Source organism: Aulostomus chinensis, chromosome 8 (assembly GCF_037954235.1).
Source record: "Aulostomus chinensis isolate RoL2024-O1b breed Wild chromosome 8, RoL_Achi_v1.0, whole genome shotgun sequence".
Lineage (NCBI taxonomy): Eukaryota > Metazoa > Chordata > Actinopteri > Syngnathiformes > Aulostomidae > Aulostomus > Aulostomus chinensis.
The window spans coordinates 12313913-12336826 of record NC_141327.1 but is presented as its reverse complement, the minus strand read 5'-3'; the positions used below and the strand labels follow the sequence as shown (position 1 = coordinate 12336826).

Sequence of the window (22914 nt, the reverse complement as noted above, 5' to 3'; positions counted from 1 at the left end):
ACATGTAGATATTCAACAAAAAGAGTAACAGCAGCAGGGATTTTCCCTGAAGCTGAACAAGCTACACTGGATAACACCTCTATATGTGACAGCAACGTGATTCATGGAAGGTGGTGGTGGAAGAAGTGTTTAGATCCTTGTCCTTGGTTGAGTGACTCATTCAGTAGTATTTTAAAATAGAAATACTCTAATTTCATGGGAAATCTGTCATGAGTAGTCCTACTTGAGTCAATAAATGAATTTAGTTATGTGTTTGAGTGACAGGTTGATTTGCTTTAATGGCCATTTCGAAAGTTGTAGTTTGTGTTTACATGCTGTATGGCTGAGGTTCAGCGTTCATGTTCCCCTGGTTCTGTGTGTTTCAAGATCCAATTTAACATTTTTCCCAAACTTTATCTCGGACAGGGTTTCGCCCAACCATTATTTTTGAAATGCAACCGGAAGCGGCTACGTTCATGCCAGCGCGCTTGATGTTGAAGACGCGCACTCACTTTCCGTCCTGATGAAAATACAGCACCGTGCCCTTGTGGTCTGTCAGAGAGCGGTGGTACTGCAACCGGTTCCGGAACATCAGCGGAGCAGAGTAACTACAGTGTCCGAGCCTGAGTGTCATCATCCCCGCACGCCAGGAACCTCAGTCCCACCTCCCCCCTCTGACGTACTGACCCGGCCATGTGGAGCGCGTGTCTCCTTGGATGACCTACACTTCCACCTCCAGCAGGAGCAACGCCGCTTCAGTCCGGCGGAACACCTGCTTGTTCGGAGGTGCAGGCGACAAGTCACCGCGGGGGTCTGAGCTGACTCGAGGCCGACACTGGAGCAGCTGACTCGTGCGAGAGTCAGTCACATTTATTTCCAGGGTGGCTGCCAAGAGGAGACGGGAAGTTGGCCGTTTTCACCCGACAGTTGCTGAGACCGACAGGCTCGCGGAGGGAGACGCGTGAGTGAAGAAGTTCCTGCGGTTTGTGGCGCTCACATGATGTACACAATCACCAGAGGTCCCAGCAAACTGGTTACACAACGGAGGACAGGTGGGCCGCGCGCGCGCGTGTGTGTTATCTAAAGTATGATGCAATGTGACATCAGATTAGTCCTCGGGATGTTTTGGGGTTTGCAGAAGCTTCACTTGGTTCCGACTGAACTTTTCATTTTTCCTCCGAGGTCCCACACAGCAGATCGAGAGCAAGTTCGCCGAACTGAAGCTCAAACCGACGACTTGGCTCACAACGAAGTAAGTTTAACTCGTCCTCGGCGTCTTCGGGCTACTTTTTGGGGTTTTTCATGCGGGCAACTCGAGGAGCACGGGCCCAAAATACAACGCTGCACGTGCGCCGGGTGCGTTCTCATGTAACACGTATGTTCGACTCGGGTAACACGACTGCATCCATTATCGGACACAGCTCTGCCGCTGTATAAGTCGTTATAACTCGGTCACCTGTGACGATGCCTTTACGGTGCAGTCCGTCACCTGGAACCGGACTCACCTGTTCTGCGCAGGAATCACGTGCTACAGCCAGGTGGTTCTTGGAAACACCCGCGTCACTCAGAGACACATTCTTTCAGTTTCTGTTTGACTAATCAATGCATAAAGCGAGGCCCTGACGTATGTCAGGACATGCATGAGTGACAATGACGTCCATCCACAACAACATCATAAGTTTACCTGTATTTCCAGCAGCGTAGCTATAAAAATAACCTAATGATGGAAACTAAAACTCAGGTTGGTGTGGTAGTACTTTACACGTGAGGGAGTTATGTCTGCATCAACATTTATAATTTAGGTGTTAAAGGAGAAATCAGTTCTAGAAATTGAAGTAACTGTGAATTTGAAGTCCAGAACACACCTCTAACTCAAGTCTTTGCTAGTAGAGCGCAACTTCTTGGCCTGTGCAGAAGTTTTGTCAGAATTGCTCAATGTTTATTAAAGTTAAATAGACATAAAAGCATGACCCAAGGCTACCAGCGTCACTCCGCCATGTTACGTAATCCACCGTCACCAAGTCAAATGACTCGCCAGTCAGGCAACTGTGAAGTCGTCCCAAGGTGGAACTGTCACTGTTCTGTTGACTTGTTGGGTGTGAAAACCTCATCCCACTGTCTTTTCTCACCTCTGATGTCTTTGATCCCTGCAGCTCTCCGGCGCCAAAGATCGTCTTCAATCGTCTCAACGGGAAACGCTACCACGCCGCATCCACGCAGAAAAGCGACGGCCCGGCCGAGGGCTTCACCCCTGCTCATGAGGAGAACGTCAGATTTGTGTATGAAGGTCAGATATGGCAAAGAGTACACACATTGGTGGTGAAAAATAGAAGTTCAGGTACTTGTGTAGAAGGATTCAACCCTTTCAAGGCAAAGGAGAAGAAGTTCTGGCTCTTAATTGTACCAAAAAAAAAAGAGCTCCCAAAACATACGTGTCATCCTAGAGTTCAGCAGGAACATGACGGAACTTTTGGCTGTTTCTTTTGTATGTCTTTTTATGTAATATTTGCTCTTGTGCAAGTAACAAGCCTGTTTCTAAAATTCAGAGAGTACAAAAGTACAGATATTTGCATTTAAAATGTAGCGAGTGAAAATAAAAAGGTATCAGACAAATAATCTAGTACAAATACCTGAAAGAAGTAAAGGAACGTAGTATTAACGGGTGGATGTGAGTTGTAGTACAACGTCTGACCTCTCAGGTCAATCTTGACGCTAGCAGCGACTGGGGAGCTCACTCGAGGTCAAGAGGTCGCAGGTTTTGAGGGCCGAACTGGGACGGCGATGTGAGAGGATAATCTCCTCTCTCTCTCTCTCTCTCTCTCTTCACTCTCAGCTGCGATTAAACTCAGCGAGCAGAGCTGCGGGGATGTCGTTGCCGTGGTTCCCCCGTTGACTCGTCTCCAGCGCAGCAACAAGCAGAAGCCTCGTACTGACTTCTTACTGTTTGTGAGGTTCTGAGTGAAACGCAGACATCCGCTGAAGCCGGTAGAGGTTGAAGTCTGTGCAGCACAAAATTTCATTCAGACGCACGTCGGCTTTTAACAAATATTGCGCCGTCATGCGGTCGTATTGTGATTCGAGTTCACTTCCATGAATGTTGCAGGGCCAAACTGAGCAGCTGAAGTTCTCCACCGGACTGCGTCGTTTGATGGAGCGTTAAAAGTGTTGATTATCAATTAATCTGCAACCGCTCGTTACCAGCAGTTATCAAGACGGTTTACAGTACCGGAGGAGTTCAACGAGCTGTCCGCAGAGAGCGAAGCAGTAAAAACCAAAGTCTTGTCAAGTGTATTTTGTCTCATCTTTAGCCAAAAGCTGAAACTAAAACTACAAATCACTTAAGTAGCGTCTCAGTAAACACGTGCTGGCGTTTTAATCCAGTTTTGACGTTTCTGCTTCTTAAAATCAAAATAAACTCAATAGGGATTTTTGCTTTAAGTCAGTAAAAAAAAAAAAAAAAAATCTGCTATAAGATGATATTGTTTTAAAACAAGGCCCTGTATTTTATTTACATGCTTCTTATTAAGGAATTCAGTTATTTAGAGTGTAATTAAGAGCTTTTGACTTGTAATTAGCCAAACGTACAGCGTGGGGACCAACAGCCCCTACCTGGCGTGACCTGGTGGAAATGAGTGACTTAGCAGGCTTGCATCCGTTATCTGTTACCGATGGATGGCTGCCAGGCAAGATGGCTCCTCAGCCAGGGAGCAACGCCAGAAACCCTGACTGGTTGGTTTGTTTTCAAGGGGAAGGTTGAAGAAAAATCATCACACACACACACACACACACACACACACAAAAACCCTCCCTTGCTGGCATTTGTCCTTCATGTTTGACATCTGCACATGAGTTATATTTATACAGGCTACACAAACTAAATGAGCATGTGTGTGTGTGTGTGTGTGTGTGTGTGTGTGTGTGTGTGTTCCAAGTGAGTTGAGAAACTCACAATCAAAATCCTTGAGGCTTATCTGGGTGTGTAAAGAGAAAAGCCTTTATCCACAGTAGGTAGATACACACCACGGGACCCTCCAGCGCTGTCACACGCGTGTGTGTGTGTGTGTGTGTCGTTGCGTTATAGACATGATAGCTCTCAGGAGCTTCAAACTTCCACAGGTCTAATCGTATGCACTTGTGTGAGTATTTCAGCCAGCAAGTGCTCCTTCTGTGCTGACCAAGTATGCATGTGTTGTCGTCTGTGTCGCGTGCAGCATGGCAGGAGGTGGAGCAGAAGCTGGGGGACGTGGAGGAATCAGCTGGCACCCAGGGGCCCGTTCAGTACACCGAGAAGACCCCCAGTGCTGCGATGAAGAGTAAGCTGCTGTACCTCCTCATCTAGCAACATACTACCCTTGGAGCTTAGCCTAATCTTCAGATAACCTCCTTCCTTCCTCCTCCTAACCCCCTGAACTTTGAGACTTGGCTTGATTTTATTTACTGCTGCTATTAACTCGGCAGGACTTGCAGGTGTTGTTGCTCAGCTCCAGCTGTAGCCAGAGAACAAACTTTAATTTTTAACTCACCGTGTGTGTGTGCGTGTGAGAGAGAGAGAGAGTGAGTGGCTGGCTGCTCAAGATAAAGCATGTTGCCTCACACGTGTTTGCTTCTGGTGTGTCTGTGTCTCGCTGTTAACAGCCGGATCCCTCAGGAGCTTAATGAATAAGTAGGAAGGTTATCTGGGGAATTTCAGCCATAATGTTTTCTGTTTTGTTTTTTTTTTAATTTGATTTGATACTAAATGAAAGTTTGCTTACACTTGCAGAACTCAACATTTGCAGTAGCTTCAGCTCTAGCTTCTGTTCAGTGAGCAGAGTAGGAGGTGTTTGACACCAGGATGATGAGCAAGCACAAAATCTGCATGTTAGCATTTTTGTCAAAGCACTAATGTGCTTCTTTCTGTCTTCTTGGGTTTATTTGCCATCTGCCCAAGAGGACGGATCCCTCTCTCCTGTGTGTGTGTGTGTGTGTTGCAGGATACTGACACCCACAAATGCCAGCTGACTGCTAAGTTAGCTTAGCAGAATGAATGGCAGTCAATGGGAAGTTTTAGTGCACCCGTGATAAAAGCCATCAGATGGATCAGGATCTCGGTTTGTCCTGAAGTAATCCTCCTCATCCTCTTACAATGTCGGCCACCAGCAGTCGCTCCTCTCGTCCTCAACGTATGGTTTTGAAGTCACAATGGCACTTTTTAGGTGCCGTGTCAAATCGCTGCACCCAAGATAGAAAAGTAGTTCCGGCTATGTTTTCTGATACTACAATTGCTTGCAATAACTTTAAACATGATGCGCATGCAGTGGTTTTAAAGCAAGCAAAGAGTTTTCTGCTGCAATGTGGCGTTAATAACTTTTGTAATATTTAACTTCTCGACATAAGCGATGGTGTTGAGGAAACACCTGCGGCTGATGAAATACATCCAGGCTAGATATTTGATTGGTGATAGAGAAGGTTTAAATCAATCTGCCGCCATGTGTGGTTCAGAACTTTTGACAGAGATATGCTAACGCTTCCCATCCACAACCATTCATTGCGCTAAGCTAACTAGCAGCCAGAGTGTGTCTAGGGGTTTCAGCTCCCTAATGCAGCACACAGAGAGAAGGGGATCTACCTTTCTTGATGGAGGAAGGACAGTAAATGTTATTTCCCAAAAGATTTCTATTGAAGGTTTTGAGAGTCTTCATTATTAAGATAATATTTGGACTTCAGTCGTGCCATGGATCTTCCAAATCTTTGTTTTTCAATACAACTTTTTACTTGGTGGCATAGATATGAACTTTTAATGTAAACACAACAGAAGGAGAACAAAAACTCTATATTGACAGGATGCATTAAACGGTTATAAATGGTCATGAAAAGTAAACCGTTATCTCGCTATGATTGAGACCGCGTTTTCATCAGGACAAACTACATAATGTCTCACTTTCCACGCTGGGGCTCTCCTCCCTCTGACCTCTCCCTTGTATCGTCTCAGACTTCGTGCCCATAGACCTGGAGGAGTGGTGGGCTCAGCGCTTCCTCGCAAACATTGCCAGCCTGTCATGACTGCTTGAGGATAAGAGCCGGGACAGGAACCACCGTGCGTCGATGCTCCACCCATGAAGGCATCACAAAGGTAGAGAGGGGCCGAGTCAGTCTCCAGGATCTACTTTGTGACGAATCGTAACGTAATTTGATTTGTTGCCCTGCGCCTCACGCTGCTGTAGAGACGACTGAGCGCACAACAGGAAACGGCATCAACAAGCAGGCTGAACTCTGCCAGCACTGACCGCTGTCGTGCTGCTGCCAACGACCTCTTTCTCTCTCTCTCTCTTTCCTCTTGAATGATGTGAACAAGAACCCGCCTCCTCCTTCTCAAGCGTGCTCAGCTGTGTACTTACTGGCTCATCTTTGGATAGAAATCTGTTGGAGAGCAAAGTAAAAATGTTTTTCAAAAACATATTGTGTTGTAATTACTTTGTAATAAGAGTTTCGGGGTCGTTCCAGTTTAGATTTAGAATTGTAGATGAAAACGGACAAATCTGACGAATCAGGAATTCACTGAAAGACATTCGGTCGACTCCCCTAATTGGACGTAAGCATCACATCTGTGATGATGATTCTAAACATTTGTGTTGTACCTTTCAAAAAAGAGGTTTACAAAGTGCTTCACAGACATAAAATGCAAAAACAAATAAAAGCATGGGTAAAAGAGGACTCGGCTGATCACCAGATCTAAGAGTGCAAGTGGGGGGGGGGGGGTGTGCAGAGTGAGAATGTCAGTAACTATGACGGGGTAAGGCCTTTCAATGACTTAAAAACCAACAGTAAAATTTTCAAATCGATCCTAAACACCACAGGTGACCAGTGCAATGAGGCAAGAGTCGGAGAAATGTCCCCGTATACGCAACCAAAGGGGGTGCATAAACCACAAGCGTCTACTCTCACTCAGCCTCGATAGTCACGTCTTTAATGCCACTTTAGTCACTTCACGCTTCCTCGTTATGTTTCCGGGACACGACTAAGGAGTAGCTTGAAATATAAAACGTCTAGATGCTGGCGATGGTGTTGAGGGAACACCAGACGTGAGGGCCAGCACCAGAAACTGATCCAGCCTTAATACTAAAGTGACCAAGTTGCATAATTGGATGTTGCTGCATGGATCAACTGGCGTACAGCAACATGCACGTGGATGAATGAAAGGTTCTTATTCAACAGTGTTCATTTTGTCCTTGGAACACTCACCTGGTCTGAGAAAAGGGGGGCGCGGTCGTCTGCTGGTGGTTGAGAGATATTGATTTCATATCTTAAAGGTTTGACTGTTCATCATCTATTTAATTAAAAAACAACTCCTACCTACTCTTGCCACTAACCAACTCTCAAACCAAAAACACTAGTTACACTCAAACTGAGTATGGCAAGCTGAACAAATAACCTGCAAGAAAAATACGATCACGATCAAATCAAACATCTGGAATAACCAACCAAACAACGTAATTATGATTGTATTAACAGGAATTTAGCGAATTGTTTTTCTTCGAGGCAAAATAGAAATTAAATATCGAACCGTACACTGCTTATATTTTACATCACCATAAATGTAAGTTAAAAATATTCAGCACTCTAGTTAAAATTCTCAATTTTACAATCTAGGAGAGAATCATAACACGGAAGAATAAACTGAGGGTAAAAATGTCAGGGGTCCTGTTGTGATTGTGGGAACATGTTTGAATACGAACTCTTCCGTGAACTGAGAGCGTTGTATATTATTATGAAAAACACACTCCCAATCTTAATCCTTCACGTCTTGTGTGCATCATGCTAATGTGAATGCTTATTAAAATCCAGCGCAAATCCCGCCCTCTCTTCCTGTTTCAACCTGAAACACGTAAATACACAGGAAGTAACATCTTCCTAAGGGAAAAACTAAACTTCAGAGGTTATAAAAATCCTCTGTCACCCCCAAACCAGGGGGAGTAGACGAGGAGGAACTCGTGGACGCTGCTGCGGTTGGATACGTGCGACAGACTCTGGTCACTAGGATGGTCCGAAACACTCCAGCCGCAACGTATTGGAGTAGATGGGACCTAGAAGAAAATAAGACGCTTGGAGTTGTAGCTGTAATTTTCAGAAATTCAGTGTCGTGTCAGGTTAATTCTAAATTACTGACAAACGAAAGAAGGTGAAATGAATCCCGCTGCCTCTCGTCAGTCTGCTGAGGAACCTGCAACTCAACGAGTGTTGTTGAAGTGAGGTTTGGCCCCGCAGCTGATGGACCCACAGAGATCCAGGACCTCCCGAGTCACTTGGTAGCCTGATAAATTGATAAATAGACGAATGAGTGCCATCACAGTCAAAAACCCAGTCAAGGCTTGAGTACAGCCCAAACTACAACATACATAGACATGCAAACATGGTCAGACATGCAGGCTGAGTTTGCATTCATCAAAGTTCAAAGTTCATCAAAACAGACAAGAACAGACCCGCTGGATACAAAGACATTATTGAGTCATGGCTTCTTTCCCATTCTGACGTCAAGATAAAATGCAGATTAGGGCGGCGCATTGGATGTCTGGCCCCGCCCATATTTGACCACACCCCATTCAAACCAGGAACGATCAGGCCAGCCTGCACGCACCGAGTAAGTTTCAGACACTTGAGGAATTCTGGGCTGCGTACAAACTCAGAAGTCTTGGATCCATTAATGATGGTAAAAGATATGAAATCTCTAGAAGTCAAATGTAAAAATAGAAATGAGTCCCAAAGAGCATGTAGTTGATATGACTGGTCTCGCATGTTTGTTCCCTTGACCGTTGTTGAGGAGTCCACTGGGCTACTGAGATGTCTGACCTTTGACCTGGAAATTGCCTTTTACTGCATGTTTTGCAACTCAGCATGACAAACTTTAGCACCGCCGCATCCAGAGACACCGGTGGTGTTCTTACCTCTACACTTTGGTACATCTAGAGTACAAACAAATGTTTAGCCACATGGCTTCCATGCTAGCGAAAGCCGTCAGTCAGTCTTGTAGTTACACACTGAAGAATGAAGAATCCAGGGATTATGTTTTAACAACAAATATTCCAGAAAATTGCAGATTAGAGTTTGATATCCATGAAATCACATCACCAGTCAACACACACTCACTGCCATACACTGGGTTTAGTCCGGTTGTGTGTCTTTTTTACCATCGCATTCTTAAGATGGAAGAAGCTGTGAAAAGTATTTAGCAAACTTCTAACCTTTTAATCAGGAACAATTATGCCACAGCAACATTTTTTTATTTCACAGTTAAAGTTTCTACTGAATAAAACATTTGAAACAAAGCAGTTAAAATTAAAAATTGATCTTGGAAGAAACATTTAAACATCGTGGTAAAAACTGTTTTAAGAAAACTGTAAATCTGCTAGCGAAGAATATTCTTTAAAAACTCCTCATAATTTAATTCTGTCAACAACTCCTCTCTGTCCGAGGGGTGTTGTCTCTATTTCATCTTCGCAGTCAATTCAAATCATGGCTGTTACGCCTCTCTTCCTGCACGCTCCTCTCTCCCCTGCTGCCTTCCCCCCCCTGCCTGCCCTCTTGCCCCGCCTGCGGGAGGGTGCAGACTGTCCCGGTTTGGCTGTGGTGAAGGTGATGCACTGGGAGTCCAAATAGTCGACCAGCTTGGCGGCGCCCAGGCGGATCCCTGCTGCTTTCAGTCTCTGCTGGAGGTGAGACAGGGAAAGAGGCTGGTACTGGAGGATCTGAGCGTACAGTCCCGAGTCTGACAGGATGAGGGATTGGACGGCCTGGAGGCGATCCTGGAGCCGCGTGACTGCCTGGGAGGCGGAGATGCCATCGTCACTGTCTGAATCGCCGTCAGAGGGAAGACCCAGCTCTGGGTTGGACCTGTTAAAAGAGGGTGGAAGTGGTTACACACACAGTAATGAAAGGAAAAATTGGACGTGTGATGATGCACTGTATTACTGTAAATACTCAATTACCAAATAGGAGTGACTGGCTGGTAATATATTTGCTAATTAACTTTAAAATATGACAGTATGCTAACTGTGATGCAACATATTGTTGCCTCGTCCTCAAGCAGCCACAAATGTGAATTAATGAGATGTGAAGCGTTACTTTACCAAAAAAAATGCATTTTGCATTTCATTTTTTCACGTCTTTGGGTCTCCAAAGATGTCAGTCCCAGCCACGTAGCTCGAAGCTAACAGTGACCCTCTCAGCCAAAGAACAAACAGCTAAACTATCGACGTGCATCATTTGGTATAATCCACTTCTTTGTTGCTCTGTTTGCTCAGGACCTCTGGGTGGCTTTATCAAATATGCCAGCTGCTTGTGCTTGGCGCTACCATGAACAAGCTAATGAACCATTTTTGAGCACTTGAAAGAGAAAGTAATTTTCAACAGGAAAACTGATTTCGCCTCTCAAATGGTGTAAGGCAAGGAAAACATGGAGAGGGAGTGAAACTTCCACTTTTCTAACATGCACGCACACACACACACACACATTTGGATACTGTACCTCTCAGACTCCTCACTAGCAGCAGTAGAGGAGGTGTTGGAGTCTTGTGAGGCTGACAGCAGCTCCACCTCCTCCTCTCCTCTCACAGGGGACACGGCAGCAGGAGCTCTGGGCTCTTTAAACTTCACGATCTGGACAGAGGATACGGGCCGGCTGCCAGCCACCACTGAACTGCTGGGAGGGGGCTCTTTCTGAGCAGCTCTCCCCACGCAGGGCACCTCATCTTCGGAGTCGGAGTTGACCAGCTGGTGGGTGTACTGGTGGATCTCCTTCAGTTTGAGGATCATCTGGCGCTTCGGTAAAGGCCGAACACCAAACCTGCAGAGGGGAGAAAGTTGAGAAGTGTTTGTGAAGGACAAAAAAGAGCTGACAAAGTCTGACTTGACCGTAAGAGTGAACTGACTGACCTGTTCAGTTTGTTCTTGAGCTCCGGCGTATCCATGTCAGAGTAGTGGGGCATTGGTGTGATGGGCACCAAGGAGCGACGTCTTTTAGTTTGACATTTTGCTATGGAGACAGAAAGAGGCAGACAGTCTTAGAGCTGTCACGGAAGTCTGGACCACGGAGGAATCCTCAATAAAGACTCGGCTGCAGTTGGAGATCTCCCAAAAGTAAATGTAATCAAATGTATCATAACCAGCACCACTAGTTGTGCCCGTATCAACAAGAAACGGCTTGATCTGGCCTGACTGAATCAGAATTATGAAGAACATTGACTGGTGTGGCTTCATGGTGTCAGTTTTTACAGCTCAAACATTTGAGGCACATTCCATTTATCACATAACCCAGGAAATAGGCCCGATTTCTGAGCACGATACTGCTTTTAGAGCAGAAAAACAACAACAGATCACCAATATGTGGAACCAATACAGTGAATGTGATTGAAAATAGACATTTCTATGTACACTGTGCACCCATTTTCAGCCGATATGACTCTGAAAAGGTACTCAGAAGGCCAATTCCTTAAATAAATAACTCTGAGGCTGCCATAGCACTCCTAGCTGGACACACTAGTGTTACAGCACTAACAATCACCATTGGCATCGTTTTTTTTCCATGTTATGTGCTGTACTATGCCAGTACAACACTGTAACAGGCCCGTGATGGGCTGATATTGACTCATGTATTGGTGTGGCTCTGTCGGCAACAATTTCATCCATTTAGATTTTGGGCCACTTTTCTGAGAGGTGGACAGAAGAAATGTTCTTTGAACAACATCCAAGAATCTGTGTGGAAACTGTGCGTCTGCGCTTCACAGAAAAATGACATTTTTCCCAAGTGCTGCTATTACCTGGAGTTTTGACCTGGACAGAAGGGTTCACCCTTTGAGAAAGAGGAAGAACGTCCTCTTCCTCCTCCCAGCTGTCCCATATCTTTGAGTCCATGAAAATGCCATTGATCTCTGGTTGGCTACAGGTGGGGGGATCAGGAGGTGAGGGGTTTGTGTGAACCTTTTCACTAGTAGAAGGCTGAGAACTGAAAGTTTTGGATGTGGCGGTGCTAGTCACACCTCCCTGACCGTTCACTGGCTGGACAAGCGGGCCAAAAGCTGTTGGCTTTAGTCCTGGACTACGCTCTTGTATGCTGGATCCTCTGCTGTCCTCCAGCCTCAGACTGAAGCGGCCCAGGTTTCCTACCACGTCATCACAGGCGTTCAGGCCCCAAGAGTCATTGAAAGCTATCGGAGGCTCATCTATGATCATGAAGCTCTGCTGGAAACTGGACTCTGAAGCCTGTCCAGTTTTTTCTTTTGATCCATCCTGCTCTCCATCATCTATGTCTTCACATCCCATTTGTCCATCCTCATTTCTTATCCCCTTCATCTTCTCATCCTCTGTGTTATTGTTACTGCTGGGCTCAGCAGAGCCTTGACGGCAGTTAGAAGATTTGCTTTGTCTCTCTGGATTCTGAGGACCTCCATCAGAGGAGCAAGAGGGCGGGTATGAAGGGTTGGACAGAGGGGAGAGGTGAAAGCTCCCCAAATCTGTCACCTCTGGACTTTCGGGGGGTGATCTGTTCTTTTCTTGACTTGTTGGCCTCTGTTTATCAGAGCCAGTGTGGAGAGGGGAAGCAACAGGAAGGACAGGGGGCTGGAGGACGTCTGTGTCCAAGGGAGTGCTGCTGTAAGGGTGGGGCTTCAGGTGAAGAGGTGTATCCTGGTTTGAGGAATCTTGGATAGGGAGGGGGTGGGTCAAGTGTGAGAGCTTTGGTTGTTGATATGTAGGTTCTACAAACACTGGGGAGTTCATTTCTCTGTCCTTACTCGTAAGACAACCACTGGTTCTTGTAGGACCAAAGTTGAGGTCCATACTAGAGCTGCACGGCACCATCCCGTCTGGTTTCATCCTGTAAGCACTGCCCTCTCTTGAGCCTGCAGTACCTCTGGTTGGACTGTTGGGGGTCTGAAGTCTGTTGTTGAGGGGTGAAGCAGGGAAAGAGTGAACAGAAGGCGAGGGTGATGACATGTCGGCTCTAGGAAAGAGCTTTGTCCTACACATGCTGCTAGAACTGGTCCTGCTGCTTCTCCCAGGCTGGATTGGTGTGGATGGGATGAGCCAGGAAACCTCTGGAGAACAGTCTACTGGATTCATGTTACAGCTGGAATCTGCTCGACTTGAAGATCCATCAGTCAGACGAAACTCCAAACTACTGGGCTGGTTTTTCTCCAAGGTGGGCTCATGGGGTTTTGAGACTGGCTGAGCTTTGATGTGGGTGTAGCTCTGTGTGGTCTGAGCAGCCCTGGGAGAACACAGTGAGGGACTGCATGAATCAAGAACAGCATCATCGACCTCCATGTCCTCACTTGAGTCAGACAGAACTATCAGCTCTGGTTCCTTCTTTTTCTGGGGGGAATCAGGAACAACAGGGACATGAATACTACAAGGACCTTGGCTTTCATGCTTCAAAGGCACTTCCAGTTCAACATCTGATCCCTTGTCTCTACCACCGTCGCAGTTCCTCCCCAAACCAGGGGACAGACCTGGGACAGGCAGCATAGACGTGCTGGGTAGAGGGCTGAGGGAAAGGTCATTGACTGTGCTCGCTGAGGACTGAAGGAACGTTCCAACGGACAGTTTAGATGAGGCAGTATGAGGGGACAGGTGCTGCTGGGGTCTAGAGGTGTGTGTGTTTGGCGGAATAGAAGTTGAGTTCAATGAGGGTTTGTCCTCTTCTTTGTGAGGCCCCCTGGTATCTAAGAAGAGCTGATTATGACTTCCATCCAGGCTGGGGTCTGCATCAAGTTCAGAGGTTGTTTTTTCACTGAATCCACTGGGCTCTGTCGTTTCCACATCTTCCGCCTCGTCTATTTTCTCTTCCGTCCTCTCTTTCTCCTCCTCCCTCTTCCTCTGCGTCGCGGCAAACTCATAAATCTCCTCCAGCTCTTTCTCGTCCACCTGTTCCTCCCGCACGTCTCTGTTGTCCAATGAGCTGTCGGGGGACTGACAGTCTTTTTCCACATTCTCTTCATCCTTCCCTCCATCCCCATCTGCCCCCTCGTCCTCATCCTCCTCTTCATTCCACATGGAGCGAAGGAGATCCATGAAAGCCTGGTCCGTTTGGTTGTAGAGATGCTCCTCCGGCCCATCATCACCCTCAGTTGGTGCCTCCTCTGTGTGAAGTTCACACAGCTGCTGCAGCTCCTCTAAACCGAACCTTAAACAACATCAAGAGAGAGGAGTTAGCGCGAGAGGGAACTACGACTGTCAAAGCAGGTGAACCATGTGATCCCAATGACAACGTGATCTCAAATATAAGTTCTTCTGTTTACCAGCAGTTTGATGAAGCAATTATGGGCTGTGATAAGAGTTTAGTCACATCTACAAAGGTAAACTCACACTGGTAGTGTGGTTTTGCATGGCACATTTTAAGGTACTAAACAGCAAGCATTCACCAGGATGTAGATAAACAATGCATATTATAAATGCTCAATGTAAGTCGATTTGATAATGGTAATCATTGTTGGATATTTATTTTATTAGACTTCCAAAACAGGGATGTAGTGAGTCTTGCTGAACACAGATTAATGAGTGATATCTGTAGAATTCCTCTGATTATCTGAATAACAGGTTATTGCAGGTACGCCATTATGTTTTAAAAGCAGCGGGTATTCAAAAATAAAAATGTCTCTCCATCCAGATGAGTGGATGATCATCTGAACGTGGCCCCATCTACTCTGATCATGAGGTGCCAGAGGCACCACCCCACAGACACAGTCAAGTTAGCACTAAAGAGTTATAAAATATTAAAAAAAACAAGCTATCCTAGATCAATCAGCTCCTTTGGTAGGTTTAGACTGGTGGCTAAACATAATGTATCAAACCCATTCGGACCTGGACGCCAGCTCCAGGACATGAGGCTGCAGGGACTCTGGGATAGAGAGCTGAGCTGTGTAGAGGTACTGCAGCAAAGCTAACACCGCTTCTCCCGGGACGTCAGTCACCAACACCCTCTGAGCTGCAGGCATGTCTTCTTCCTGCACCCCAAAACCACTTTCGTGCACCTGAAAACAGAACAAAGGAGGAAGGATAGAGCAAGTAAACGCACGGCCGTGACATGGGGCCCACATTTGAACATTTCTAATCAACAATGCGGTACAATAGAGATGAGAGAAAATTGTGTTTATAAAATTTGATCCAATACAAAGTAGCTAAGTTTAAAGGACATTAGCAGCATCTGGCAGCCTGGAAGCCTGAAAACTTTGGTCTTGAAGTTTCCAGCACTGAGAGATATGAAAAGTCCTATTTCAATGTTTCACCACTATAAGCAAACATTATTAGAAAAAACTGACAACAAAAATAAAGTTCTTGATCATCTATTTAAAAATAAGATCACGGAATCAGGAAAAATTAAAAAAAGAGCTTATGGTCCCAATTTAGCAGGGCTTGAAAAAACCGGGAATGTTTTTTACCATTTCTGCCAGCAGGGGGCAGCGAGTGTACACCATGAAGCAATGGGCGAAGAAGACTTCTCCACTGTCCACCTGGAGCTGCAGGTCACTGAGTTGAGGATTGTTCACCATACTGCTCAGGTCTGAAGCCAATTTGGACACTGCCACCTGCAGAGGAAACACAGGGGTGTGTGTGTGTGTGATAAGTAAAACAAACAAGTGTGTTTCATTAGAGGAGAATCCAGGGGAGCAGCAACCTTACCGACTGCTGGCTGTCCCGCTCTTTAACTGCCCCGTGGTGATTAGGCGTTCTTCTTGTTTGGCCTGGGGTGGTCGTCTTCCTCTTCTTCACGTCTGTGAGCGTTTTTTCTGGTAGGAAGCCACTTGCACAGAGGTCCGCCTGCTCCTCAGTCTCCTCCGGGACAAAGCCGCTCACATGGAGGTTTGTGGATGGACTGTCTCTTATACCTGTGGGAACACGGATGATAAGAACCAGAACTTCAGTTGAGTTTCTTCTTATCTGTGGAAATTGAGTTACTCAAGACATTTTTGTGAGAGCAAATGTAAATGAAAATGTGAATACATACAAGCTGGTTTCATCATCTTCAGTTCTTACCCCTAAAACAATTCCCAGATTATTTTAACAGATTTCTCCTGTGCGACGACACTGATCAAACTATTTTACCAAACACAAGGTTCCTTTGTGACAGGGGCAGCTCAGGAAAAAAAACGGCTTCAATAGGTTTTCACATTTTTACCACTTTTAAAACTCTTAAATTAAACAGTGAATAATTCTGAGGACATTGAAAATTTAGTACAAATTAATAAGCAACAATGAGCTCTAAAATATAAGAATGCATTATTCTGCTCCTCTAAAATAATATGAACAACTTTACTTTTTTTTTCATTGAGGTTGAATGTGCAGAGTTATTTTGAACATGAGAGACTAAACATTTTGGAAATTACAAAGAAGAAAAAAGTTGTGGGGTAGAAAAGTGTTGTGCATAGGAACTGAGGAAAAAATGAAATGCGTATTAAGTTATATGCTTGCAATAACGGCAGGGAGAAACAAGTTAAGTGAAACTCCTTCTTTGGGTATTAGTAGGCCCCAAATGGTGACTAAATATATTTAGAAAACACCGTGTCCACATTTACGTACGATTGGTGCGGTCCAGAGCAGCAACAGCACACTGGGTGAGGGTCATGCCATCTTCAGCCAGCTCCATCAGGTCTCGGAGGGCCTGGCTGCCCACTGAGAGCTGCCCTGCTTCTAGACTGGAGGGAGCTGGAGAGCAGGAGGCCATCTGGGAGGAGGGCAGAATGGAAGTTTGGGTTGTTGGGACAGAGGTTCCTCCACTCACAGGTTGGAGAAAAGTACCGGGCTTGTTGCTGGTGGAGGAAGTAACATCCTTCTACAAATGAAAGGAAAAGTAGGTGAGATCTGACTGAATTGTGCAATGATTTGATTGAATTGTTAATACATGATATAAATATTTATTCTTATTCAATTTAAATGGCCCAATATTGTGGTAACTAAGCTCAGAATGACATTCTAGGAAATGAGGGATGGAGGCTGGAAATGATAAATAACAAAATCCAGCATTTAACCTTCACCAGTAAAGACATTCTTCCTTCACTGTGCTTTCAATCTTCCTGTTTATGAACCAAAAGCACACACCACCTTCCACATGTCCACTTTAACCAGTACCGATGGAACAGGATCATAATCACTGGTTTATCTTACCACTGGAGATTCCCATGGTGTGATGAACTCCTGGAGCTCTTGAGTGTAGAAATCAGACCAAGAGCTGGAGATGTTCAGTAGTGCACTCTTCTGCCAGAGGGGGGCAGCACCACTCCAGCCAGGCAGGCTGCTGGGGCAGCGGGTTGGGGTGGGGGGAGAGGGAGCCCGACTGCGTAAGAGGAGAGCAGAGACACGTTCCTGCAGCCTCATCTGGGCCACCTCAGCATCCTGGACGAGGAGGAGCGGAGGAGGTCGGGGGACGGCACCCTTTTTCCTCTTCCCACGCCCCTTACCTGCACACAGAGGAGGAATGCTCCGAATGTCATGTACTATGTGGAACACAAAAAACACGTTTATTATTGACCAATGATTTCCTCACAGTTTGTTCAAAAAAAAAAGACAGGAGAGAATACTCTGCAGCACGCACAGACTAACTTGAAGCATTTGTGCTTCTAGCGGCACAGGCAGTTGCAGGAATTTCTCAGATTAATGGGGATCATGCTCGTTTGTGGCCCTGTAGTTTTAGTCCGGAGTCCACAAAAGAAGCTTTGCATGATATACAGTTAAAATAAAACAGATTGGGCATGTGGCACTCAGTTTAGTCTCAGTCTTCAAAAAGTAGTTTTATCGTCCGTCTGTTTTTGTTCCACTCCCCAAAAGTCCACTTGCCCCTGACTGTCTAACTTCCAGAGGCCTTCCTTCTGGACCGGGGTAATCAACTATATTTGTTTGAGAGCCAGATTTTTCTCGGCAGACACTGTGAGGACCAGATGCTCTCGTAAAATCAAATCAAATCAATGTATAACTGATAAATTATTATTTAATTTTTTAATTTTCCTTCCAAACTTGTTGTTTTTTAGCCTTTGTCAGTGTTAACAGACTCATATTACTTGTACTGCAGCAAGCCACTAGGGAGCAGTAGCAATATTTTATGCACATATTTGCGAGGCTGTCAAGCTGTCCATCACCGTCCCATGCAGTGTTGTAGTTTGTAGAGAACATTTCAAGGGATTACATTGGTGAGTGACCCGTTCACTATCAGCCAAGATGGAGAATTCCACGCTAACGCCAGGAACGTAATGAACGAGGTGGCTACTCAAAGTGAAATGATTGACATCCGGGCCGCTGGTGAGATGAAGGCTGCTCTCCGTGGTGCTGAAAGCCTGAGCATCTTTTGGGTGGCTTGTCCCCAAGAGCATCACACACTGAGGTCATTGGCCATGTATGTGCTCTCCCTGTTTGGATCAACATACACCTGTGAAGCTGCGTTCCCAAAATGAACTCCATAAAATCACGAGAGGAACCAACAATCAAACCAGTCTTTGGAGGACTGCTTGCACATGAGCTTGACAGCTGTCACGCCTGATAAAAGGACAGTGACCGAGAGAAATGTAACTTCTCCCTTTAACCAAACCCGAGTATTTCAGTCTTGTGGTTTTCTTGGTTTTATTATATTTGTACTTATTTGCTGGATCTTTAATTTGATGTAAAGAGTAACACTTCTAATAACTGGGGCCTGTCGCTTTGATTTTTCATTTCTATCGATTTGCAAGGCTTGCACTTCCCGTGCTCTTTTCTGTAATGTTGATGGTTGTTATTGAGATTCCGCAATTGTTCACTTTTGTGTGGGGAGAAAAAAAAAAGCTCAAGCAAGGACGATACTGACATTTGTGAAAAACAACTCCAGATAAATTGAGCATGTGAAAGAAAAAAAGAAATGTTAATCGAGAGCGACGAGTTTCTCGTCATTTTCGATTGAGGGCGGGTGCTAGCACACACTATTTTTCAGAGGGTGTTCGTTTTATTTGATTCAAAAATAAATACATATGCCAACATACCTTTTCCTCCTCACTAGGCTATTCCTGAAATAGAATTATAGTCATTGGATGAAACTTTGGGCATGTTTAATATCAAATTGTGACACTGTACCATCATACGTGCTACGGAAAATGAGGAAACACTAAATAAGTGCTGTTTATATATGCTTTGTAAACACAGCAAATGACACACAAAACAAGAGTAAATTGACAATACGTAAAAAGTCATGAAACTGACAATATCTACCTTTGTTTAGCTTCATTTACTTAAGATTTTATGTACGGGAAGTCCCGCACTACCGTATATCACTGCTGTGCTGTATTCATACATTACTGCTTCATCATGAAACCAAACACAAATACCGAGACGTGTTGCCGTACCTGCGTCTGGCCGCCACTTCAACACTGGAGTCATGAGGTGAGAGGCAGCCGTCTGTGTTAGTCCCCCTCCCTCTCTCTGCTGCTGCTCCTTCTCCTGTTCCAGCAGGGAGGATGACAGCGCCAGGGCCACCAGGGTGTCTTCGTCCAGGGGTTCCGCCTTCTTCCTGGATTTCTTCTTGGCTGCGAGGCCTGGCTTTGATGCACCTTTCCGTTTGGTGCCTCCAGTCTGTGTTCTGAACAACACGAAGACATTAAGCCTTGAATCAGGTTTGATTTATGGGAGGTATTAGTGTAGTGTGTCCAAAATTAACATGGACCATGGCATTTAGAGAGACCCAAACACTTCCTGAGCTTCTTTCATTTCATAGTGAGCTAAAGATTTTTTCTGGATTACAATGACTGAGGTAATACTAACGGATTTGGACATCAAAAGAGACGAGTTCTACAATTTCTCCCTGTTGATCAGTCAAATTCTTGAAAGTCTGGTTATAAGAGAGACCCGGTCAATGTGTGATAGGTCAACAATCATCTGTCAGATGGTGGTGGTTACAGCAGCTCACACTGGAAAGTGTGTTAAAGCAATTTAGCCATCAACAGTTAAGATGTCAAAATGCTTTAGAAGAAGGATCTCATCGTCATAGTTGATTCTGAGATCAGGGTTTGAGCGCTGTGACTGACTAGAGTGATGGAAGAAGAAGCTGACGCACAGTGAGTTGGCAGCGTTCTGGGTCTCTTCTGCTTGTCTCTGGAGAGCCTGGAGCAGGACAGCCGGAGAGACGCCCATGTCCGAGGAGCAGCGCTTCAAGTGGGTGGAACGACTCTTCTGGGACTTGAACTTCTTGCCGCAGATGGGACAGTCGGGGACAGCAGGAGGCTGACGAGGAAGAGGAGGAGGAAGAGTCGGGACGTGTTCACTCTCATCCAAGCACCTGCAAAGGGGCATCATTCACAGGGGATGAAACAAGGTAGCAAGGAAGCTCTGACAACCACCTTGTGTTGAATAAATTCAATCATCTAGCATTCCATAAACCCCCCTAATGACATTCCACAAAAGCCTTACTATTTGAGACATAATTCACCATAAACAACGCTTGTCCTTGACAAAGCTGGAACCTTCACTTCTTCTGAAGAATTACTTCACCTTCATCTAACAGCAGTAAAGATGGTACATGTGATGATCTTTGTAGCCTCATTTAGCCACTTGTTTGCGACCACTTTTTCAGACATTTGAAAGCTTCAAATTTCACAAGTGCATATTTATCCATTTATTTTAAGCTGAATAACAAAATGTTAACCAAAAGCTCATTTGAAAATGTCACTGACTTTGAGACAAGGTAGGTTCAACAATGCTAACTTACTTCCAGGTTTTTTTTATGACTCATTCCTGTGCCACTCAAACCACCTGTTTGGGCTCCAGCATCATCTCATTTTCGCTTTACTTAACTCACTCAAGCTTCAGTCAAATGGCAACAATTTGCTGTTGATCTGAATGCTCTGACCTGTTGAGGTGCTGGGTTCGCCCCTCTGGTGTCATATGAGACAGGTCTCTGTGACAGATCTGACAAAGGAAGAGTCCCCTGTCCTCCAGATCCACCAACTGGGACTCTGCTGCCTCTCGGTCCAGCTCCTGCTGCAGCCGTAAGGCCAGCACCTCATCTCTGTCCACTGGGGGATCTGAATGGAGGCTTGAGCCTGAGGGTTGTGGTGTGCCTGGGCAAAGAGGGGAAAGGAGACCATGTACTGAATAACTGGAAATGGGTTGTCATTGACTATTACTATATACTGTATCCTATGACACTGTAATTTAGCCTGATGTGTTAGCTGAGTTCATACAACTCTGATATTCTTGCACTGTTCTGCCATTCATAGAGGATGCTTCTGTTTTCTTGGCCAAAATAAACACGCTAACTCTAACCTGTGTATGGTGAGGGCAGCTACCTATTTCTTTTTACATTCTAAATTCTTCATATATATGTTCTCCTATTATACACTGGCCCTGCAACAAGTCATCCCTTCATACTGAGTGTCACTGTGAATGCTTGTTGGAGAGTGTTGTACTGTATGAGGTTGTATTAGGTGTTACTGATCATTTGTCAACCAATATCTATATAAATGAGGGGAACAAATGATTGAGAACACTGAAAATCTCCACTTTATGATCCTTGTGATTGCAATGGTGTTTTTTCACAATGTGGTAGTTTTATCTGGGTGAATGTGTGTCATGCAGCTCACTTGTTTAATATCCCCAAACATACAAAAAACCCTGAAACAGCTCAAGTCTACCTCGGCCTCTCACCTTGTCTTTCTGCTGCTGACAGATCCCCCTCCTTCTCTTGCTCTGATGGCCAGCTCTTGTCCTTGTGCACCATCTTCTGTGGATTGACTCTCTTGAACATCTGCATCCTGTTGAGGACTTTTTCTTTGGTTCCTAAACCTCCCGATGCTTTGGACCCAACTGCTGCAGAAACTGATGAGCTAGCAACTCCCGACTCATGGTCAGTCCCTCCACTCACCACAAGCTGGTCTGTTTCAGTACAAACAGACTGGGCCCCACTGCGACACTTCGACCCCGGCCCACCATCCTTTCTGGCATTCCTTCTTCTCTTTTCTCCCTCACTTGCCTGACTTAAGGGTTGATGCGCCGCATTACTTGATTGCTTGGGCTCGCCTGGTTTCTTGCGGACCCGTTTTAGAAGCTTTGAGCAGAGATCTACAAAGTCCTGGTCTGAGTCATTCATAATGGTGATGGTGTGTGAGTATCCCAGCTTAAACAGGACATGCCTGGACGTCCCCGGCGTTGGCAGTCATCCTGACAAGGAAGCAAACATGTCGGGCGCTTCCATGGAAACATGAACCGTGCGGTTGCATTATTTTTCCTCAAATATGAAAGTTGATGTAAGAGGTCAGCTTAAGACAAAACACACGGCTGCTTTAGCTTCCATCACAACCCATTTCAGAATTAATGTTCATCAAGGAGAAGTCCCCGCAAAGGAGTCAGTGGTACAGAAAGGCACTTAACGTTAGCTAACTTAGCCAGTTAGCTCATCATGCTAACACTTTCTTCTCACCGGGCGTAACTCTCGAGCTTCAACATGCCGCCTCATAACTGCTCTTTGAAACCTGCAGCGGCGTCTCTGATAATCGTTAAATAACCTATGGGTGTTAATTACTCGGACAGAAAACCCCGGGGGTTTGCTGTCATTTTAAATGTTCTTACATTGAACCGCTTCATTTGAGCTTCCGGTCATGTGACGCTGGCCATAGCGTCCGCCGAGTCACATGAGTGTGCCGCACTGACGAGGAAAAGCAAACGTTGGCGTATTTATGAGTATCTGCGCACTAATTAACCAGGGATTTGGGTCGTGACTTGACGTCCAGTCAAATAAGCGACATTTTAGGGCAAACACATGCGATGTCTACCCAAATGTCCCGTACTCTACCGGATTGTAGTCCTTTACATATCATTGTTCTGGTGAGACCGAGCCGATTGATTAAACGGGGTTCGAGCACACTTCCTTGAAAGAGCTGCTCTGAGAGGGACAGGGGGACAAATACGGGCTGATTTAACCTTCCAGAGGTAATAAATTAAACTGAGTATAATAAT

General features: G+C 45.4%; 2 protein-coding genes across 3 annotated transcripts; one reads left to right on the top strand and one right to left on the bottom strand.

Annotated features, from left to right (window-relative positions):
- The first annotated feature begins 489 nt into the window (after positions 1-489).
- mcrip2 (MAPK regulated corepressor interacting protein 2) lies at positions 490-6415 on the top strand. 2 transcript variants are annotated; one of them, XR_015117569.1, is made up of 6 exons: positions 490-1031; positions 1162-1231; positions 2133-2266; positions 4191-4292; positions 5951-6091; positions 6183-6415. XR_015117569.1 is itself a non-coding variant. In XM_086211017.1 (5 exons), exons 1-5 carry the CDS (start codon positions 977-979, stop codon positions 6019-6021), a joined length of 432 nt encoding a protein of 143 aa, XP_086067143.1. In that variant the 5' UTR covers positions 491-976; the 3' UTR covers positions 6022-6415. The 2 variants fall into 2 exon arrangements, 1 of the variants encoding a protein (XP_086067143.1); XM_086211017.1 differs by having other exon boundaries at positions 491-1031; positions 5951-6415.
- Positions 6416-9069: 2654 nt separating this feature from the next.
- Positions 9070-22607, bottom strand: slx4 (SLX4 structure-specific endonuclease subunit homolog (S. cerevisiae)). Its single transcript, XM_086211009.1, has 13 exons — positions 21607-22607; positions 20810-21020; positions 20018-20239; positions 19311-19543; positions 17113-17405; positions 16528-16780; positions 15631-15836; positions 15390-15536; positions 14812-14981; positions 11772-14134; positions 10888-10987; positions 10481-10798; positions 9070-9846 (listed from the first exon to the last, which is right to left on the bottom strand). Exons 1-13 carry the CDS (start codon positions 22046-22048, stop codon positions 9462-9464), a joined length of 5343 nt encoding a protein of 1780 aa, XP_086067135.1. The 5' UTR covers positions 22049-22607; the 3' UTR covers positions 9070-9461.
- Between the last annotated feature and the right edge of the window lie 307 nt (positions 22608-22914).